We start from the raw sequence: 24247 nt of genomic DNA on the forward strand, positions 1-24247 counted from the left end.
TAAATGAATGTATTACAAAACTCACAAACATTTGATGTATATTTACAGTAACTATATGCATGGAGTGAAATTATTTCATTTTAATTGATTTCTTTCTGTTACAATAACTCTTTGACATTTGACCATGAGACTCCACAATCTAATCAGATCATTGTCCCTCCAATATGTTGGATCAATATGGCTTCTGAAAGCTCTTCAGTTGTTACCAGGGGAATGGAAAAGGATAGGGCATCTCTACTCAGCTCAGTCATTAAGGACATACTAGAAGACAAACGATTTCTAGCATTGATAGAGTCTCATGTTGAAAGCAGATTAAGTGACATGAGAAAATCAATTGAAAAGCAAGAAGGTCGTTTATTTGACCTTGAGATAGCTGATGACAAGAACCAACATGAAATGAAACATCTAAAGGACACAGTGGAGCAACAGGCAAACCAAATACAAGATTTATCATGGAAACTGGATCAACAAGAGCAATATTCGCGAAGAAATTGTCTGTTGTTCTTCGGTCATGATGAATCAACAGATGAAAACACGGATGACATCATACTCAAACTAGCAAAGGATAAACTTCAAGTTGATCTTACAAAGAACGACATTGAACGAAGCCATCGAACCGGATCCAAAGCAAAGCACAAAAACACGAACACGCCTCGTCCAATCATCGCTAAATTCAACACATACAGAAAACGACAAGAAGTGATCAGTGCTCGCCGTAAATTAGTTGGTACAAGAAAATCAATCCAAGAGGACCTTACGAAAAGAAATCAAGAACTACTGAAATATGTCCAAGTGTCAACAAAAGTAAAGTCATCATGGACACGGGATGGTCGCGTACTGATACGGGACAGACAAAATAGGAAACATCTAATAAAAAACAAACATGACCTTGATACTTTTAAAGTGTGAAAGAATATATCTCCTGGTTGCAACTTCGGCTCTGAATGAAATTTATTTTGAACTGAATCTGAACTTGAAATAATGTTCTATTTGTATTCATTTTTTTTAATGTAGTTTTGTTGTTAAAGTTTCTATTTATTATAAATGTATTGTAGTATATGTCCTCCTTTAGTGAAGACCCAATCGAATATATGTAAACAATATCATGTTGAATACTGTGTAACTTGCAATGCCTCAACAGATCTATGTATATCGACGGATTTACCACTATGTCAGACGTGTTTCTTATGCAAATACTATAAATTTCCTTTTCAAGACTTAACAGATGATGAATTCATTAAGATCAGTACCAATAAAACAAAAAAAGATGTAGTGCATGAATTACAAAACCTGAATGAAATATTTTTTGAAAGAAATAATGACACTTGTGAGAAATTTGAAAAGAATTATCAAGACTTCTCAAATGATATGTTTAGTAATTTATTTGAATGCAAGTATTATACTGAAAATGAATTCAAATCTGTGACCCAAGCAATTGAAAATAGTTTTAGTATATTACACTTCAATTCTCGCAGTCTCAATAAAAATTTTAGCTCTATATCGGATTATATACATTCCCTCTCTCTAAGTTTTACAGTCTATGGCTTTTCGGAGACATGGATTAATGGTGACAATCAAAATTCATTTTCTATTAATGGTTATTCATTTCTGCACTCAGAAAGAAGAAAAGGTAGAGGAGGTGGTGTTGGGCTTTTAATTTTGAATACAGTTAATTTTGATATAAGATATAACATATTACCTGCTTCCGATGACTACGAGTCACTTTTTATAGAGATACATGTACCAAGGGGTAAACATATCATTGTCGGCATTGTTTATAGAAAACCCCAGTCAAGTATTAAGGATTTTATTGAAACATTTGATAATTGTCTGAAAACTTTAAGCTATGAAAATAAGCTTGTGTACATAATGGGAGACTACAATGTGAATTTATTATTGGATAGTCAACAATATGTTAATGATTTTTTGAATATATTATATGCCTCGTCATTCTTGCCATTAATAGATAAACCTACTAGAATAACAGAAAACAGTGCTACGCTTATAGATAACATTTTTACAAATAATTTTTCTTCGAAAATTTCATCTGGTAGATTTTTTACTGATATTACTGACCATTTACCAATATTTCAGATAACAGCATATCAAAATATAAATCATGTGAATAATAGAAACATTCATGAATATATCATTAATGATCAAAAGATTGACTGTTTTATACAAGATCTTAATAATACAGTCTGGGTGGATGTGTATAGCTGCTCTAATGCTGATATTGCCTATCAATGCTTCCTTGAAAAATTTGTTTCGTATTATGATAAAAACTTTTTAGTAAAATATAATTCGCATAAAAAACATGGAATTCTTAAGAAGCCTTGGATGACAACAAAAGTCTTTAAAATAGTTAATAAAAAGAACAGAATGTATAAATTATATTGTAAACATCCTTCAAATAAAAATAAAATGAACTATAATAGATGTCGAAATAGTGTAAAAAAATACATAAAAGAAGTCAAAAGATCTTATTATTTCAATGAATTCAATAAACATAAAGGTAACATGAGAAAAACTTGGAATGTTATTCAAAATATTCTTGGTAAATTTAAAAACAAAACACCCGCTAGTTTCAGTGTAAATGGGCATGATATATGTGATAATAAAGATATTTCTAATTCTTTTAATAACTTTTTCATAAATATCGGCCCATCTATGTCTAATACTGCTCCAGCTGAAGGTAGTGAACTTTATCAGTCGTTTTTACCAACTCCATGTGTAAATACATTGTACTTTAAGCCTGTTACCGAAAATGAATTGATTAATATTGTGAGTAAAATTAAGAAGAGTAAAAGCACTGGTGTTGATAATATAAGCTCTATTGTTGTAAAGAAAGTCATATTTTACATTGTAAAACCCTTACTTTATATTTTCAATCTTTCTCTTTCAACTGGGGTAGTTCCTACAAAACTTAAAATAGCAAAAGTAATTCCAGTGTATAAGAAAGGAGACAATCGAAATATATTGAATTACAGACCTATTTCTATTCTACCAATATTCTCAAAGATATTAGAAAATATTGTATTTACACGTGTTAATGATTTTCTTGATAAAAATGCAATTTTAAGTTCATGTCAATATGGATTTAGGAAAAATAGATCAACTGAAATGGCATTAATTGATTTGCATAATTATTTGATTTCCTGTATTGCAGAAAAAAATCACACAATAGGAGTATTTTTAGATTTAAGCAAGGCTTTCGACACAATTGATCATAGTATAATGCTTTATAAACTGAAAAATTATGGATTTCGTGGTCTTATTTTAAACTGGTTTGAGAATTATTTAACAAACAGAAGTCAAATGGTATTTTTTAATGATGTTAATTCAAGATCAATGAAAATTCTATGTGGAGTACCACAAGGTTCAATTCTAGGTCCGCTTCTTTTTCTACTTTATATAAATGATAAAGTAAAAAAGGGGCCTAAGCTTTCGATCCTAGCAGAATCTTCGTCGGAGGCAAAATGACAAACATATAAAGTGGAACAACCATAATATAGACCACAAACAAGCTACAGCAACACTAGAAACAAGGAGACAAAAGGGGCATTAGTGAGTAGAGAAGACCAATCAGGTTAGTGAAGGGGATGAAAGAAAATGATCTCTCCAACTGTTCATCTCTTCTCAAATTTGTACTTTTTGCCGATGATACAAATATTTTGATTAGTCACCATAATATTATAAATTTACAGCTTATGCTTCGAAGTGAAATGATAAATGTATCTAAATGGTTTAATTCAAATAAGCTAACTATAAATGTAGAAAAATCTGTATACATGTATTTCAACAACTCTAAAAATAATAGTCATGTGGATAAACTGCTAGTTCAGATCAATGGACTTGATATAAACCATGTTACTTCTACCAAGTTTTTAGGCGTGATCATTGATCAAAATTTGACTTGGGATAGCCAAATTCTTGCCGTAACTAAAAGGACTTCAAAAAATATTGGTATCATCGGCAAACTACGTTTTCTCTTACCTAGGAATATTCTTATTTTGCTGTATAATACACTTGTCTTGCCTTATTTAAGTTATGGAAACATTGTCTGGGGAAATACATATCCATCAAAGTTAGACAAACTTCTAAAACTACAAAAGAGAGTAGTCAGATACTGTACTTTATCTGATTTTCATGCCCACTCTAAACCTTTGTTTCTCAAATTGAATGTACTTGATATATATAAGCTTAATAAATTTCTAATAGGATTAATCCTCTTCAGACATGTAAACACATCTTTACCTGAAAATATTCAATTATTATTATCATTCAATAATGAGATCCATAATTACAATACTCGTCATAAAGAGAAATTTCATATATTCAGATGTACAAAAACATTTGTTTCATTTACTTTTAAACATACTGCACCCCTTATTTGGAACGCACTTCCTCAAGAGATACGTCAAACTAGTAATTTCAATGGTTATAAAAGAAGATTAAAGTCATATCTGTTAAAGTTAACACATACCTAATCCCTATTTATATTTTCATACGATAATAATTCAACTTTTCACTCCCTCTTCACTTCACTTTATGTTTATTTGTAAAATTCCTTATTTTTGTATTGTTTTTTTATAATTATTTACCTTAAACTATCCATTGCAACAATGTTTAATTCCAGTTTGGGACACAGCCTTGACAAGTTCAAGTCCCTTTTTGAACTTTTGCAGTGACCCATTTCCATTTGATTTTTTTCTGTATATGTGAAATCAATACCATTTCTGTGTTTGTATAAATTGTATTGTATCCAAATGTAAATCTTGTAAATTTGTATGTAAATCTTGTAAATTTGTAAATTTGTATGTATGAATTGTATCTTTTTATCGAATGGAATGAATAAATCTTGAATCTTGAAAAAAAAATATGCATACATGAACCAGGTTTGAAGTCCATCCCTCAAACGGTTCTGTTATCACAAGAACAAGATATTTAAATGCTTAACCCTAACTAGGCCGGGCTTTTTTGGCTGTTCTGTGGCCGGGGGGGGGGGGGGGGGGGGGGGGGTGATTCAACCCCCCCCTGAGATATTGGCCGCCGATCGCGCGAGCGCCGCAAAAATTTGATTTGATTTTATATGAATTAATTATGCTAATTTATGCATAAATCATACTTTTTGCTCTAATTCACTAAATAAAGCTCCTAGAATGCTAATTTTTGGCAAAAATATTCTTTGCAGCATTCTTAACAATCGCAATTGGAAAAAACTTTGGTTTGGAAATCAATTTCTTATGTATTTTATTGTTTTATGAATTTCTTATGTATTTCTTTGTTTTTCAACCTTTTGTTTTTTTCACCAGATTTATTGCACAACCTTTTTGAAGCATAATTATGCTAAAATCAATTGATTTCAGCTGTTTAAAGCAAAAATAATCATATCTTTATGAATAAGATGAGAAAACTCAATTTGCATTGACTTTGTACACAAAATCACGGTTTGGAACAATTTTTGGTCTGACATGCACTTACGAAATGTTGCGTAATTTCGGAACCACGTACCCGGGCGTCGCAAATTTGGTCTTAAAAGATGCGCGAGACTTGAAAGTATAAACTCTGTGAGTGGCGCGGTAAACAAATTTCGCACGGCGAAATGATCGCAGAAAATGTTGAGGGGGGGTTGATTCAACCCCCCCCCCGGTCAGTTTAGGGTTAATGACCTCTTTAACCCAAACTCTTATCAGATCATTGTCACTCCCATATCCATACTTGGACAAAGTTTTAAGTTGATTCGTGAAACTGTACCTTTTAATACTTATCACAAAAATGCAAACAGGACAGATGGACGGACAACCCTAAACACATTAATGTCTCCGGCAACCACATATCGTGGGCGAAGGCAGGAAAAAATAATTGTCTTACCTCTCGGGTATACAGTTAAAGTCCCCAGGCGAAGGCACATCACCATGACTACCATATTCACTGAAAGACTGAATAAAATAGGGAAGAATGGAGAAATTCAATTAATTTTATGAAAAAATCTTTGATCAAGAGCAACTGGAAACTGGCATTTCAATCATATAGTAACTTTTTTAATTTCAACCAAACAGACTGTAAAAATACATTCATATATGGTATATAAGAGGAAGTGCAAGTTATGACAATCAAAAAGTAACTCCCACTTTTTTAAAGTAATGTAACTTTAGTTTTTTGCAAAACATATTTTAGCAAAATACCTTACCTAACTTCTGCTTAAAAATGTAATTACCTTATGTCATGCATACTACACATTGATAGTCAAATACAAACTATTCCAAAGCTAAGGCCAAAAAACAGTAATAGCAGTTTTGCATAATTATTCAGTGTGCCCAATCAACCTGACATGGTTACAACCTCCCATATTCAAATTTAAATGTTAGTCCAGTCTGGCTTCTTTAAGAAGTAGAAAGCAACAATTTCCAAAGCCCAACACAGAGTGAAAAACACAAGACTACCCAAGCACCAAATTGGCTACCACAAAAAGTAAAGTAAAAAAAAAAACCCTTGACCCCCACCCCAACTTAACTATTCAAATTTTTATGAAAACCTGTATCCTAAATCACATTCATCAGTAACTAAATAACAGAGAGACAATCTAAAAACATTATCGTTGGTAGTCTCCTTGGTACAGCTTTTACTATTGTGCAGATGAACACAAACTTCAGTCGACATTTGATGCAATACTGTTTCATGTTCCCTCATCCAATATTCCAAACAGAGATAATGCACTAAATACCTTATTGAAATATTTACTTAACAACACTAACTTTTCTCCTCTCATTTCATTACTATATATTTTTCTAAATACACTTTTCATTGAGCATTAAATTAATTAGCAGATATTTCACAGAGGTGCCATTGCCTAAGGTGCCTGACTGGACTCTGGAAAGTCTGGGGTTCAAAACCTGGCCATAACACTTATTCCTGAGAGCAAGGCATTCTCAACATTGCTCTTTAACGTCTATTAGATGATGACAATAAAGGTTAGTCCCAGATGAAAATAATCCAATCTGATCGATCAATGACCTCTGTTAAAACCCAATATGCACAAAACACATAACCAGGAGATAATAAATGAGATGGTAACAGGCATTCCAGAAAAGTGGACTAAGCCAGTTCAGCTAGGTCACTGCTATGAGAATACAAACCAATATCTTTGGCTTCCTGAGGCATTAAAATTTAATTAACTTACCTCTAAAGTGACTAAGCTGCTTCCTTCTGAGATAGTATCAATATCATTCAGGAGTAAGGTGTTGGGAGGAGGTGGTACTGAACTTGGTAGAACATCTTCCTGCTGCTTTTCTAACATCTCAATACCTAGTACACATAATACACAAGAAACATGTGGAATATCAATGGACGCACATTTAACTACAGAGAATAGGTTTCCTGAAAATAGTATATTCATCAATAGCAGATCACTATATTTCAAAACATTTCTTATAAGATGCAAGAATGGACAAAACAAAATGGCTCTGACACCCATACGGTGAGCAGAGGCATCAAAACGCACCAAAATATTAAAACAGGCAATCAAGTACAAGCAGTTAAAGAGGGTTACAAGTTATCAACCAAAGCAGTCTTACTATCTTTATCTGATGTCTTTACAGATGAACTAGACTGAGCTTTGCCACTGCTGCTACCAATGGAACAGTGACCAAAGACAGGGCTGATCTCATCCTCTGTCACATCCATCTGTTCTTCAGAGTTCCCTGCCATTTTTGTCCCGTCCACAGTGCACCTCTTTATTGCACTCTCCTCTCTCCCCTCAACTAGACGTTCCACCTCTGGAGATGATATCCGACTGTCTGTGCCATCGATGTCTTTGGTGGACTCTGTGAAATATTTGCTCTTCTTTGATTTTAGACGGCTTAGTTTGGCCCCATCTTGTCGCTCAGTGACATCAATGTTTTCTGTTGATGCATGTGAGTCCATAGGTGGAACATCAGAGTTGTTTAAGCTGCTGAGTTGATCACTTGGTCCTGTTGATTTTACATCTATTCTACCAGTACTTAAGAGTTCCTCTGGGTTTGGAGGACTTCTGGCAGCACCATCACTGTTCTTTTCAACAACTTCATCTCCACTGTCGGTTGAAGATGTCCCTGGCATGGCGTCAGCCTTTGTCGCTGGAGGTATCTTGGTTACAGATGGAAGTTTGGGCCCTTCTTCAGCTTCCACTTTTCCTGACTTCTGAGTACGGTCTCTGATGTTCTTTATGAGATCATTAAACTGCGCACCATGAGATTTCACTGTAGAAAAGTAAGAAAGACAAAAAAATTAAACTTAAATTAATTGTAGCAAACTAGCAACTAGCAAATAATAAATCAGTCTATTTTCTCCTAGCTGAGGAAAACATTTAGTCGTCTGACTATTCAATCTAACTGTACAATCTGATGTGTTGATATCTCGAGATCCTAGGACAATGAATAAAAATGCAGCTTTTCTAATGATACATTGAAGAATTTAACCGCACGACAACCGATCTAACAATGCTAATTTGACACCAAAGTCTTTTGCTTCATAATTTCTCATTTGATATTGATAAAACTTAGATTCCAGAATAAAAATACACAAAATTATACAGTTAAATACATGGAAAATTTGAAAAACAACTAGTACATTACATAAAATATTACAAACAATAAATAGCTATATACAAATTTTGACAATTTCTTGTAAACTGTAATGTTGTTTCCACAAAGTTTTTTTTCAAAAGATCTGGCATCAAAATTTCATCTACGTCATTTGCAATATTTTCTATAATAGAATACAAAATAGTTTCATTTGCAAAAAAAAATTCAGGTCTTTTGTGGCTGAGATCAGCCTGAAGGGGACCAAATTGACTCCCCCCCCCCCCCATAAAACAGTCATGACATTCCCCTTTGAAAAAAAAATCTGAAAAATAATAATGAAGGGTCGCTAAGTCACCGCCGAAGTCTGAGGGTTACAAGCTCTTGCATAGTACAGAAATCTCAAAAGTGATTTTTCAAGGTGAGTCTGCATCATGATAGTTTTATCATTTGGCTTTAAAAAGCAGTAAAAACAGCCTGAGAATGTTCTTGGGTAAGGATTTCACATTAAAAAAAAAATCTGAAAAAAACATCGGAATTCCAATTTTAATCGGGAGAAAATTATGCCTGTAAAAGGAAAATTTAAAGGTTGTTTTAGGGTTTTTAAAATATCATTAGACACATGCATCATATAATTACAATCTGAAATAAGATTAATATTTATTCATAATAATTATCAACAAAACATTAAAGCACTATATACAAGATGTTCATGTACTTACAATATTGTTTTTGTGCTTTTGCTATCTCATCTTCAGGAAGAGATCTCTTTACTTTTAGTCTCTGTAATAAAGAATGAAGTATAATCATTATTGATAAGAATGTATCTAGAACAGAAAATTATGTTGAGGAAGAAAACAAGAATCTTCTTTACTTACTTTATATTTCATCACGGTGCTGTTATAACCTTGTATCTCATTTTCTCAAAACTTTTGAGGACAGCTTACAGAAAGTTTGATTTTAAAGGTAAGACATTCAGTACATTGTAGCAACCTTCTTTTGCCTAGATTCTCTACAGGAATTAGCAGGCTGTTTTCATACAATATCAGGTTATAACCATTGCCACATTTTCAAAATGCAGCTTTTCAGCTTTTTGAGGTGCTCCTATATTTTCTTTATTATGAGATACAAGATTTTATTTTTATCTTTTACTCATTTCATGAGAGATTGATAAATGTGATTGATACAAAATTGATGAATGCAAGCATTAAAAACATAAATAAACAGATAAAAATATTATCATAGGGCGGTTTACCTGTTCAGCATGATTGGGATTAGGCTGTCCCTTGAGTTTATCAATCTTGTTGAATTCTTTGACAATGGTTTCTACTGACAAAGGATTTGCAGCATCACAATGTGCATTATACATCAGGGTGTACTCAAGCAATCGCTTGTTGAGAATCTGATGATTTGAAAGAGTGGACATACATATCATGATGACATGAATATACATGAAAATCAGAAGAGTATCTACAAACTTGAAATTAACCATACCTATCTTCCCCCTGCATTCTATCTGACTAGATTTTTTAATTCATACATTTTGAGTTTGGTTTCCCATCTCTGTTATGTTCATTGGCTCAGTTACATTACGTTCTCAAAATAATGTAGGCCATGCAGACATTGCTTTAAAGGGATGGTCCGGGCTGAAAATATTTGTATCTAATTAAATAGAGTAAAATTCACAGAGCAATATGCTGAAAATTTCATCAAATTCGGATAACAAATAATGAAGTTATTGAATTTTAAAGTTTGTAAATATTTTGGGAAAACAGTATATGCACATCATGAATATTCATTAGGTGGGCTGATGATGTCACATCCCCACTTTTTTTTATGTTATTACATGAAATCATAAATGTTTCATTTTTTCATACATGTGTGTATATGATGTGTCTCCATTATGATGAAATAAGTTGCGGCAATAACTAACTAATGCACTGGGCACTAATGCACTCAGATGTCAATCCAGTTGTTTTATTTCTTGGTAGAAAATTTTGAATAAACCTAATTTCATATAATAAATACAAAAGAACAAGTGGGGATATGACAACATCAGCAAACCTTACGAATATTCATGACGACATGCCTAGAACTGTTTACCGGAATAATGCAAATCATTCGAATTCAATAACTTTGTTATTTGTTATCCGATTTTGATCAAATTTTCAGCATTTTGCTCTGTGAATTTTATTCAATTTACTGAGATAGATATATCTCCAGCCTGGACCATCCCTTTAAAAGTTGACTGAGTTCTCTCCTGATGAGTTTATTTTGCATTTGATTTACTTCAGTTGGCTGTTCATCTTAAAACTTCTTCATTTCATACCCTACATTTACAAGAAAACTATCAACACTTACCTGTCTGTTCCCCTGAGAGCTTAGTCCATATTCTCTTAGTTTCTTCCTCATCTCTTTATCTGACAGCAAGCTGGAGACAATTTTAGGCAAAGGTTTCCTTTTTGGCATTCTAATAATGATAAACCACCAGTTTTGAAAGGGGTCAAATCCATTGAAATTCAAATGCTAAAGGCATGTTAAGTGATTTGTATAAGTTGTAGTACATTTTACCACTCACAGGAATGTTATTCATTTTTATCATAAATAATAATCAAATGTTATGATAAAAGGAAAAGCAAGTTTTGTCAAAGCCATTGAACCACAAATGTTCAAGGCATGTAAAGTGATAAGTATATCAAAGTTGTAGGCACATTCTACCACTCACATGAATTTCATTCATATATTATAAAGGAATCACCTAGGCATGATAGAAAATGCTTGAGAAATTGATTTTAATTGGCAACTTCAAATGTGGATATCAAAATTAATATTTGTTCCAAGCCAAAAATTTTAATATCATAAAAAATAAAATGTATAGAAGTAGAATGGATTAAAAAAAAGAGGGGGATGATGAAAGACATGAAGACAAAGGTAAAGGAGAAAGAGAAATTACAAAAATCTTTATGTAGGCCTACATAATTTGAGTTCTATTTCTTACCTTCTTTTGGCTTCTTTTTCTTCACTCTTAGTAAGACACGAGTCAAGGTGAACGTTGATGTGCTTGGAGGAAATAGGCACTCCACATACAGGACATTCAACTTAAAAGCGTGATTAATAAGAGAAAAATAAAGAGAACAAAGTTACAGCTTCAAACAGATTTGTGAGAATGTCAAGACTTAGAGTTCCAGGTTCACATGGAAAAGGTCCTGAAAATTTGTAAAACTTCGCAAGAGATAGACAATGGCCATTTGGATGGGGAAGTGAGTTGTGACATGCTAATCCATCCTGCATCTCATTTCAATGAATGTGATTGGGAAATCAATCTTGTTCAAAATATGAATAAAGAAATCTAGTAGGTGAGAAAAATAAATCTAGTATTTTTTTTCTTACAATGTTTATTATTGCCATTGGAGTCTGGAAAGATACATTTCTGTCTCGATTAAGCCCTAATAATTTTATAAATAGTTTAACTTTAGTACACCTTTGTGAAAAATTACATAGTAATACAAATATTTCTAAAAGAAACATACCTTTTTCACTTCGGGTGATTGGTGTTTCATTCTTCTCTGCTGCTGATCCTACACTTGTCAGTCCTCGGCTAGTGGAGGGCTTGGAAGGTGTCACTACAGCAAATACATCTTCATCGCTGAGATCCCCTTCATTTGGTACCTGGTATGTGGGATCAATATTCTCTTCATTGGATTTATTGAGAGTGGAGGAAGAGGTTTCTGTTGATCCACCCGGCTCCATTAACAGATCTGCTTCACTTGAGGAAGCGGTTTTTGTTGGAGATCCAGCTGATGAAGATCCAAGGTCAGATGCATGGCAGGATATTTTGTCTCTGGTGTTCTGGTAGTTTGATCGTCTCTGTGGAAAGTGTTAAAATGCATGTTAAAAAAAATCATATAAGCAAACATGTTCTATATCTCCTACCACTTATCCAAACTGATCTAAGCTTGTCATATCCCTGGTGTTTAAGGAAAGCGAGAGCGATTGCTCACTACTGCTCGCCTTAATCCACCTCTGGTAAAGCATTTATCTCTCGCCTCAGCGATTTGTATTTTTTTTGTGACATGAAATGATAAATGCAGAATGCAGAAAAAATAGAAATCAGGCAACATCATGCACATTTATTTCAATGTATAATCTCTTTTCTGATGTCATATAACCAGAATGTAGTTAATGATCGAACTGTTGTTAGAGCCAACCTTGAAAACCTCATTCTCAGTCAAATAAGAATACTCAATTACATTGTAAGCAATAATACACATTGCAAGAATGACATTAAAAATTTCATTGTCAAGATAAATGTTGCATATACATGTATATCTGATTGTTTGTCTCCTTAGTTGTGGTTTGTAACTTGGTGTACATTCCTCCATCCATTTTGTCATCAGACAAAAGAGCTCCCCTTGAATGTCAAAGGAGAGGTTTATGTAGTGCTCCCCTAGCGCTCCCCTTAAAACCTTTAGGATAGCTTTTTATTGCTCCCCTCATAATTATCAAACTGAGTCCCTGGGGTCTCAGAAATCTTTTATAAGGCATCTAATTACCCCCCCCCCCTCCTCTCTCCTGCAATTATTATCCTGCTATGGTTTTGGGAGCCTTGCTTTTGAAAAGCCATAGGGCTATTCTAGCTTTATTAGGATCCCATCTGGATCCTAATAAAGTATTTCTTTAATTGTACCTCTACATGTGTGAGACTTGATGAATCAGATTCCAGGTTATAAATCAAGCATTTGATGTTGAATTTGTGATCCACTCGCAATCATTGGAATAATGCAAAGTTGTCGACAATAGAAATCATATTTGCATATTCTTTAAATTAATGTAATCATCTTCACCAAGTTTCTGAGTGGTGTTCATATTTGGTGAAAACTTGAGGGAATTTAAAAGAGAATGAAACCCTTGAAACCAGCTGAATTCATATCAACAGGGATGCCACTAGGTGTCCTCCAAAAATACTGAAACTTATCGCAGGCCGGGACAGTGTCCAAGAAAAAAAAATTTAGGGGGGTCCACCTTAAATTTTGGGATGGACACATGTCACAGGTAAAAAATTGGACAAGGGGGAAAAAAAGGAGGACTTTCCGTTTTTTTTAATACACAGAAAACAGAAAAAGTCGGAAATACGGAAATAAGACAGATAGCAGGAAAAAAGCCGGAATTCCGTATAAATACGGAAAAGTGGCATCCCTGTATCAAAGAGAAAAATCAAAGAAACATATTGTTGAAGTTTGAGGAAGATTAAATGAATAATAAGAAAGTTATGAGCATTTGAATATTGAGATCACTAATGCCATGTAGACCCTCCCATTGGCAATGCGACCAAGATCTGTGATGTCACACATGTACAACTCCCTCATTACTTTAGTACTTATTTCACTTAAATTCTTACTTTTATAGAGTCTATCACAAGGTGAGGTGTTCTCTTTATGAGAGGACAAGTACAGAGGTTTCACAACATTATATATCATTGATGAATTGTTTGTCATATGATTAGAATTAGCAAAAAGAGATATTTTGGGGTATATTTTCAGTGTCCAAAAGGGGAGAGTTGTTCATCTGTGACATCGTAGATCTTGGTCGCATTGCCAATGGGAGGATCTCCATAGCATGAGTGATCTTGACATTCAAATGCTCATAACTCTTCTATTGCTAGTCCTATTTTACTCAAACTTTTGTTGATCTTATTCTTTGATTTTTCTGCTTTCACAAAAGCTAACTTGCTCCAAGAGTTTCATTCTCCTTTAATCAATATTTCGTCGATAGATGTGTTCTTGACATGTGGGTTTTTATCAGGTAATAACAATAAAACACAGAATCATCAAATCACCTGTTTACTCCTTCTTGGCGTTTCAACACTAGACATTTCCTTGGATTCTACTGCAGTGAAGTCGCTATCACTATCATTACTGGATTCCTTGAAGAAAGGACTGCTCTTCTTAGTTTTCTTTCCACCATTCTGCTCTCTGGGAGGACTCAGTAAGGTCCCCGGAGTGGGTTTTTTCTTTCCTCCAGCTGATTCACTTTGAGGACTAAGTAAGATGTTCTTGCCAGTCTTCTTAGCCTCCTCTTTGCAGAGTTTTAGAATCAGAGGTCTGCGAAAATGGAAACAGGATTTATTCTATGTTAATATAGTATCAATGGCAAAAAGAAGCTGCTGAAAACTGCTTATCAGAAGCTGGAATGACTCCAAATTATTTCCCGTCAACATTGCTAACATAGCATTATATTGATGCAAAAAAATAAAAATAACTTTCCCTCCAAGCTGACAGGAAATACTTATTTGATGACTGCCTGATAAGTTTTTGTTTACCTGGCAACTTTGAAATTTGCGACAAGTTGATCTAGGCTTCTGTTGGCACACAGCTGTGATGCTTCTGCAGGTGTGTTGCAAGTCGGACACTGGCTCTTGTAGTTCATGTAGCGACGGATGCATATGGAGCAATCTAATTAAAAGAATACAACCAATTATTGTATTGAGAAGAATTCATTACCTTTAAAATGACATAAGTGGGTCTTGCTGAAAAAAATGATGTATATTGGAGATACATTGCATTGCTCAAGGCACAGCCCATTTGTAATATGAATCTAAGAGAGCAATAAAGAAAAAGTTTTCTCAGAAAGGCATTTCCATATGAAACATCCTTGTTTTCAAAATATCTCAAGAAATATTTTGAGAACAGTAGTTGTTTTCAGTGGTTCCCTTCCTTGGCCCATCTTTACTCACATTATGATGTTGATTAAACTTTGTAAGTCTCCAGATGTTATATTATGATTACATAGGGCCTATATGATTATTAATTACTGTATATAAAAAATCAGCCTTTTTGTTATAAAGAGATAATTAGTTTTTAAATAGAGCAATATTAACCCTTTGCGTGCGGGCCCGTGAAACCGGATACCTCTCCCTGCGGCGGAGCCGTTTTTGTACATTGCTGGTATTTGGATCTGTGGCGGTGTTTTCCTAATCTATTGCTAATTGCGCCAGACTGAAGTCTTTTCAGGATTTTTAGTAAATGTAAAGATGAACGATCAGACATTTTTCTAACTAGAATTAAAGGTCTCACTTCTCAAATCAACAGAATAGTTAAGAAATTCAAGAGGAAAAAGTTGTGTTATTTTGTCAAATCTTCGCTTTTTCCCAAGTCAATAGGCACTGTGTACAAAAATGCGTAAGGGCAATCAGCACGCGCGGACAAGTCGGGTTCGATCGATACCGCTTTGTTTGCTCTGCTCTCTGCTCTCGTGCTTTTTTTATTGCCTATTGTCACGCTACTCATGAATGGTCTCTTTACCCCCTTGTATACAGATAATTTGCAAAGTGTATAATTACGACGATAGTCTGTTTTGGGTGAAATCACAGCATACCAAGTACCTTATTTCCAGAATGAATAAAAAAGGGTGAATATTCCCTTGCAAGTACGATGATGATGCTGCGCAACGAAAGTCCGAAACTATTTTGTGATTTTTGGCTTCTGGGCTTCAAGACGGTGGCCTCAATGTTTCACTAAAAATCGCCTTTATTTTCTTATTTTCATGAATTATAGCTTGTAATAAAATATAATTTTGTTTCTGAAGATTGCATACCAGTCTTCGATTTGTTATCCTGTTGCAATTTTAAAGAGCGAAGGGGGTAAATGTGACTCAAACAGTTGATCTGTAATACCTCCCAACGCTCTCCAAAGTTGTCTCGTTATCTCCCTTTTCCCTCCAAAATAACCATGCTACCGATTACTGTTCGTCACAATGAGAGAAAGTAAATTATTTTCATCTATATAATTTGTAGCATCTTAAATTCATTTAGATGCTTTTAATTAAAAGGTGTTTTATTTTGTTCTTTCATTTATTCATTTTTTAACCGTTCTAGATTTTTTAACAACCGAAAACAAAAGCAATAAATAAACCATGAAAGATTTGTATCCCATTTTGTCTCTATCTTTTTAATCGTTCAATTAAATACAGATGCGTTGGAGTCGGTAGGAGGCGTCAGTCCACCCCCCCCCCCCCATTCAGCAAACGTATACAAAAACGCGAAGTCCATAAATTTGTGATTTTAGGGGCCGGATCACTCCCTCCTACATTCAGCTCAACCCCTCCATTATAAAAAACCGCTCAGCGGCCCCTGTTATTATACATCTTTTGCAAATATTTGGGTGTTAATGCTAACCAGGGCAAGCGCCTCAATACTAGTAGTAGGTTTGCTGTAAAAAATATAAGGTCAACCTGTCTTTTTTCTAGGATCCTTTTCTGCTACGCTATTCGCCAGAAAAACAAAAGACAAAAAAAGAAAAGAAACTGACGAAAAATTGCTAACATTTTTAGGGGGGGTAGGGGCAAGATTGGGAGGGGTTTGTTGGGACACGTCAAACAAACGTGGTATTTTTAGGTGGATGCCTCAACGTAAATTCTCATTCTATTTCCTCAATTTCCGGTGAGGAAACTTTTAGTTCATTGTTAGTTTTAGCGTTTGAACTGATTATGCTTTTGTCGAATTTTCAGTGCAAGAAAATTCACATGGGAGAGAATGAGATGAAGAGCTTCCAAAACCTAGCATGAAAAATTCATTCTATAAAATAGCGTGAATTACTAATTGAGGTGGGGGACTAGTATTCTAAAATTCTTATAAGTAAATATTTATGCAATAGCAAAATCGCACATTATGGTTTACATTATATCTTTTTGGTCTATTTCCTCTTTTTTCCCTTCCATCCTTTCTGTCGTATTATCATTCTCCTATACATGTATCTCGATTTGCATTTTCTATTCTTTTTTAATCTCACTTGCTACTTCCTCCATCCCTATGTGTATCATCACCTAGGGGAAATTGTATTTTTTGTGAAGAAAGCACTGTCATGCTCAAGGAGAAAATGTTCATGCCATGTCTTAACCTTAGGCAGGTTTGTCAATATAAAATGAGTAATCATTTACTTTTTTAATGTTACTGTCCTAATATGAAAAACAGTATTCCTAAGAGCTTTTTGTATTGCTAAATACGAGAAGCATTCAGTAGGTCATCCTGACGAAATACACTAATCTTCCTTTTATTCAGGGCGTTGGCTATTTGTCCCCTGCTCTATTTATAAGGAATTTTTTTAGCGTCGCCATGACTTTCTTTTGTTTGGGGAGTGCCGAGACCAAGAACTGCATGGACGTTTTCATTTTCAAAAGAGCATAGGATAAACGGTGTTCTAAATTCCTTTATTTTCTGTTTGTTTCCTTTGAAATAGAAGACAAAAATAAGAGCAATATCGGATGAGAGAACGAGAGAAAGCGGAAGGGGGGGGGTCAAACATTTACCAGGGGCCCGTTTTATATAAAATTTTCAATAACACTAGATAGCTACGGAAATCCTTCTATTTGACTGACGGATGGTAAATGTTTAAATTATTGCGCATTTGTCAATATAAAATGTACATGTATAATGTATTTATAAAACGGTACCAATTAGGGATTTCCTCGTTTTCCCTTTCTCTGTTTTTTTATTTAAAAAATCAGATATTTTATTTTTCATGCTAACCAGGGTAAGCGCCCCAAATGATTGTTTGCAGTCACGGAAACAATTTTTTCCTCTATTAATCTTTTCTTCCACGCTATTCGCCGGTAAAAAAAAGAAATTGGCGAAAAAGTAGGAAAATCCATAAAATTTGGATCGGTATCATTTTCTTTTTGGGGGGAGGGATGTAGGCCACACATGAATAAAAGTTTGTAGGATTGAGAGGGTTCTATCGCGTGACAAGCCAGACAAACGTGTTTTCTTTATAGGGGGTGCCTATATCATTCTATTTCCTCCATTTCTCGCGAGGAAACTTTTAGTTCATTATTGGTTTTATCATTTGAAGTGATTATGTTTCCGTCAACTTTTCAACGCAAAATTTTTCATCTGGGAGAGAAAAGGAAATAAGATGAAGAGCTTCTAAAACCTAACCTATTATAAATTCATTCAGTAAAATGACATGAATTAACAAATTGTGATTTTTTTTTTAGCCGCTTCACCCCCGCCCCACAGCTCAACCCCTGCACCATAATATATTGCTGTCCCTGCATGTATAACATATTTTTTTCCAAATATTTGCTAACCATGGTAAGCGCCCCAAATGCGATTTTTTTTTGGGGGGGGGTCGTAACGGGGAAATGAAGTGGCCAGGACTGTCTTTATTCTCATATTTTCTACTGCGTTACTCGCAATTAAAAACAGAAAATCGGAGAGAGGAGACAAACAAGCAATATTAGAGTGTAGGTCAGAACATTTCCATCGGGGGGGGGGGGGGGGGGCAAGGTCAAACAAGAATAATGATAAAAAGTCTTCAGTTTGGCAAGGGTCTGAGGACCGAGTTGCGACAAACAAACGTTGTGGGATTTTTAAAAAGTAATCTAACCAAAAAATAAAGTCATGTTATTATTCGTTTAAGTAGATATTCAAGGAATTTCAGCAAAAGCGCACTTGTCTATTTCCATTTTTATCTCTGTCTATCATTCTCTCTCGTTCTCCGTGACATCTGAACATATTTTTTTTTAATATAATTTCCCTAAATGATTCTTCGTTCATCCTTATATGCATCATCACCCAAGGGGAAGCGCTTTTATGCAAAATGAATCACTGACGGATGTCATAAGCCCCTGTGTTATCGGTAAATGGGACATTTTTTTTTATAGGTATGTTGGTCGAAAAAAAGTATTCATAAAAGCTTTTTGTATTGCTAAGTACGAAAAGCATTCATCGGGTCATCCTGCCGATAAACACTAATCTTCCTTTTGTTCGGGGCGTTGACCATCTGTATCCTGCTCTTTTCGGAAGGAATTTGAGTGGCCGCCCAGACATTCTTTTGTTTGGATAGTGCCGATATCATGAACTACATGGACGTTTCCCTTTTGAAAAGAGCAGAAGATGAATGGTTTGCTAACAGCTTTCTTTTCTCTTTTTTTTTAATAGTAGACAAAAATAATGAGAAGAGGGATGATGGGGAGGCGAAAAGTGCACCAAGATCAGCTCAAAGTACTAAGACATTACAAGCGTTTTGTTTTTCTGAAAATACAATCGATCGATGAAACCAAGGAGATATCATTCTTTCTAGAGTGATATATTCTTGATTAAACAAATAAGACAAAAATGGTAAATAAACGCGTAGCTTATTACGTGACGATCTTGCAGAAAAGATGTTATACCGGTAGCTTATATCTATCAGAACAACGATATGGATCAAATCACGTGATCAGAACAGATCACGTGATCAGGCCTTGTACGCGCGCGTACGTGCTCGTCACAAAATTTATCCTCCCCGTCAGACTCCAACGAAAAAATCGGGTAAAGTTGAAATGATTTCCTATTTTCGGGATTTTTCCCCACGTAGCGGTATATTTTTTTCAATCTGTTATCGAAATTGGTTTATAAAGAAAATAGTGGCAGAGGTTTTAGTACATAACAATTACGAAAAAGCGGGAAAACTTCATTGAATTAAACCAAACATATCTCGGCTTCTGTAGAAGCCCGTCGTAGCTAAGTGAAAGACTCGCTGGGCTTCTGTGGAAGCCCGTCGCACGCAAAGAGTTAACAATAGTAACAATATTACCACACAATAAAGAATAATATCTATATCTACTTACAGTTATGAGAGCACTTTGGAAGGATCATAGCTATGTCAAAGAACTCGTAGCAGATACCACATCTCAGTAGAGTATCTATGGTCTGAAATAAGAAAAAAAAATAAGCCCATTAATATTATAAAGATATCATTAATGTGCATGATCAAAATTTTATTCAAGGGTCAATAGATATCTAATGCTGAGGAGATTAAACATGGTGACTCCTTTCATGATTCATGAGCTAGATTTCTAGAAAGAGGTATAGTTCTTAAATGATCTCCAAGTTTAGATTGGAAGAGCTGGTATTACTTCTTCCATGTTCAACTTCAAGATTATTACTTCAAATTGAAGATCTACTAGATCTAGGCCCACATTCAAAGTTGAAATGATAAACAGATCTATTTGATTATTCCTTTCTTAAAAATAAAGATATTCAGAAAAGAGGAATACCCAGGTATCCCCACCCCAGGGGCCAGGGGTGGGGGATCTGATCTTGAGTCACTCAGGGGGGGCACTCACATATATTGGTGGTACAGGGACGTGCCACTTTTTTCAGACCTAATTTTCAGTTCACTAGATACTCAGAATGACAAAAGTTCTGTTCAGAAGCCACCTTGCCCCGTTCACAAGACCCCCGTTAATACAAAACATCTCAGTTCCCGAGCACTGCCAAAATTGTCAAGCCCGAGCACTAGTACCCTGATAGCAGACACGGTCGTAATGACGTCATTAACTGATCGTAAAGTGGTAATACTCGTCATGTCGTCGTATTTATGACGTTCTTACGACGTCATTTTGACGACTTAGAATGGCAACTTTCATTTGCATTTTTATTTGACCAGATTATGACGTGATTTTGACGTCATTTACTGACCAATTTACGACAAGTAAATTTGCTCGCTTATATGACCAGATTATGACGTGATTACGACGTCATTTACTGACCAATTTACGACAAGTAAATTTGCTTTCTTATATGACCAGATTATTACGTGATTACGACGTCATTTATCGACCAATCTGCAACAAATGAATTTGCATTTTTATATGACCACATTATGACGTGATTATGACATCATTTATTTACCAAACAACGACAAAGAAATTTGCGTTTTCATATGACCACATTACGACGTGATTATGACATCAAATTTTACCAATCAACGACGAGGAAATTTACAAGTTTAATTTCAAAGCCACATACTATTTTGCCATTTTTTCAACCTTGCCATGTTAGCAAGGCTATTTCTACTAATAAAAGGAAAAGTAAAACTAAAAAAAAATAGTACATAATTTTTTTTATTTTAGGTAAAGTATAAAATTCTTCAAAGATAAAAAGTTTCAAAAGCAGTGGCAAAAATAATCATTTCTTAACTGGTTGCCAACCAAACCAAACAAGAGGAAGCTTTATATGTCAAAGAAGTTTGTATCTATTTTAAAACTTTTTTTCGCAAGTGGTGTCATGCCCCGGTGTCATGCAAACCTCCTATCTAGTTAGCTCACCCCCCCCCCCATGCACGCCCCCCGGGCTCACCCCCTATAAAAAATTCATGATCCGCAGAATTAATTCGCCGCCGGGCGTCGAGCCTGCGCATGCGCGCTGCACTGCATGCATGCAACTTAACTGGCATGGCGCAGTCGCAACCATTTAATTTGAAAAAGGAATGCGCCCGTTTTTCGCCGTAAATGTTGACGTTGCAGCCTAATTTTGGATCGAGAATTAAGTGCGACGAAGATGGCCGTTAATAATAGTTCTACTACTTTAAGAACACGGTTCAGATTTGGATAACGACTTCGAAGGCATTCGCAGGAGACCAAACAGTAAGTTAGATAACCATCTTCTAAGATTTTCTTTTCGGAGCGCGGCTTGCCTTTGGCTTTAGATTTCGTGCACTGACACTACCCGGCCGGGGTGGCTGCCCCGAGCGCCGGCATGCTGAATAGGACAGGCTGCGCTGGTGGGCTCAGGGCCCAAGTCTGCACAGACACAGTGCACACTTTAAGGTAAATGCCAGTTGTGGTAACGATATCAAAATGAGTTCGTACAGAATCCAATGAAATGACCACCAAAGTGTCTGTCTATATTTATAAATAATATACCGTATGTGCCAAAGGATTCTGGAAGAAATTGTGTAATTGCTGCGAAATAAGCAAAAAAAGCACAGGATTTGGGTCAACTCGAGCCAAGGCCAAGGCAAGCGTCGGGCCGACATTAATCAGAGCAATAATAACTGTCCCACGTGCTCTTATCTGTGTTGGTGATCTTCAGTTTGAACATTTTTCAGCGTAGATTTCAAGATTTCACAAAGTTCAGTTTATGTAACTGTACCAGATCTACATGTACCGGTATACCTAGTTGTTGTGTGTCCGGACAGGTTGTTGGAAAAATTTACAAGCGAAGTTTCATCAATTTTTAGTTCAAAATGTTAGGAAATATTAGAGAGAACAAAATCGAAGATGATTATAAAATATAACTATTGAATTCATATTTTTAGTGTAATCCAAAGACAAAAAAGAAGGCTTCAAAAATATAAAGTGTCCGGACACCCGATCCCCCATCCTACTATGTAGATCCTCGATGATATACCGTACTGACAATTTTTTTAATCCTAAATCTACCGGGGTATTTTGATTCTTGTCATTCCCGGGGGGGGGGGGGGGTATTATTGCCCCCCCCCCCTTATAAGATCTCGGCCGTGGATTGCACGATCACAACGAAAATTTGCATGATGGTAGAGAATGACGTAATCTACGTAGTTGCATTGGTAAATTTCACTGAATTCATATTTTTTTATTTTATATGAATTAATTATGCTAATTTATTCATGAAATCATACTTTTTGCTCTGATTCACTAAATAAAGCTCCTAGAATGCTATTTTTTGGGTGAAAATATTCTTTATAGCATTCCTAACAATTGTGAATGAAAAAAAATCTGGTACCAAGACCGATTTCTTATGTATTTTATTATTTTTTTAATCATGTATTTCTTTGTTTTTTTACATTTTGTTTTTTTATTGTATTTTCGATGGAAATCGTTCTAGACTTAATTCTAATCATAAACAAGGCAAAATTAATTAAGTTTAATCAGTAAAAGTAGAAATAATGATAAATTTATGAATTTTGGCTAAATACACAATTTGCATTGGATTTGTACATGAAATCATGTTTATGAGCAATTTTGGGTCTGACATGCACTTACATAATGTTGCGTAATGTCGTAACCGCGTACCCGGGCGTCACAAATTTGGTCTCAAAATTTGCGCAAGACTTGAAAGTAAAAAGTCAGTGAGCGGCGCGATCAAATTTTTTTGCGCGACAGCGTAGTGATGAAATTTGTTGAGGGGGGGGGTCAAATTGACCCCCCCCCCAGTTTAATAAGGGTTAAGGGCGTCACATGAAATGTCCTATATTCATTATTTTTCTACCAAAAGCACCATTTTGAGTAAGATTTTTAATGAATAGATCTGTTTGACATTTCAGGAGAAAGAGAGGGAGACACAAAACCACCTGTCTCGGTGTCACACATGAGGAGTTGAGGAGGAGATGAAGTCAGTGAATATGACCTGGCCTGGGGGAGTTTCCAGAAGAAGGCCCAGAATCGCTGGATGCCAGGAGTGGAGATCCTTCGTTGCTGCCCTACATGATAGGAGGCATCGGGCAGTAGGTAAGTTAGAAGGCTATTTCAGATGTAAAGCCTTTTTGGGGGGGGGGATCATTGGGAACCTCTATTATCAGAATCACGCAGATATGGGTGTGCACAAACTCGGGGCACCTTATAATCTGTTAATGGTCCTGACTGTACTTCGAGGACTCTGTGATATTTTTTCATTGTATTTTCATTCACGGAGCCTAGACAAGTCTCTGTTGCCTGTAGAACTTTGTACACTAGGATGGATTTCCCTAGAAAATCCACCCTTCCCACAATAATTTTGGGGCAAACATTTAATTTGTCCAATTTGTAAGCTTTTGTACTCTAAATGCATACAAAGGCTTAAAAAATGTTAATTGTTGGAAGGTAAAAATTTTGAAGGATCACTTTCTTACAATTCCCACGCTATATAACGCAATGACATGAACCATAACTCGAGTGACGTACGT

The 24247-nt window shown here is 35.2% G+C and overlaps 1 protein-coding gene across 1 annotated transcript in view; it reads right to left on the reverse strand.

Annotated features, from left to right (window-relative positions):
• The window catches only part of LOC129257575 (E3 ubiquitin-protein ligase RAD18-like), a 32899-nt gene that overhangs the window by 3623 nt on the left and 5029 nt on the right, over window positions 1-24247 (reverse strand). Inside the window, exons 2-12 of the mRNA XM_054895936.2 lie at window positions 20169-20250; window positions 14881-15013; window positions 14398-14662; window positions 12092-12428; window positions 11560-11659; window positions 10923-11031; window positions 9817-9963; window positions 9284-9344; window positions 7578-8240; window positions 7184-7308; window positions 5875-5942 (exon numbers count right to left, since the gene is read on the reverse strand). Coding sequence (XP_054751911.2) covers window positions 5875-5942; window positions 7184-7308; window positions 7578-8240; window positions 9284-9344; window positions 9817-9963; window positions 10923-11031; window positions 11560-11659; window positions 12092-12428; window positions 14398-14662; window positions 14881-15013; window positions 20169-20250 — 2090 coding nt within the window. The remainder of the gene's footprint in view (window positions 1-5874; window positions 5943-7183; window positions 7309-7577; window positions 8241-9283; window positions 9345-9816; window positions 9964-10922; window positions 11032-11559; window positions 11660-12091; window positions 12429-14397; window positions 14663-14880; window positions 15014-20168; window positions 20251-24247) is intronic.

Source organism: Lytechinus pictus, chromosome 3 (assembly GCF_037042905.1).
Source record: "Lytechinus pictus isolate F3 Inbred chromosome 3, Lp3.0, whole genome shotgun sequence".
NCBI classification, from domain to species: Eukaryota; Metazoa; Echinodermata; class Echinoidea; order Temnopleuroida; family Toxopneustidae; genus Lytechinus; species Lytechinus pictus.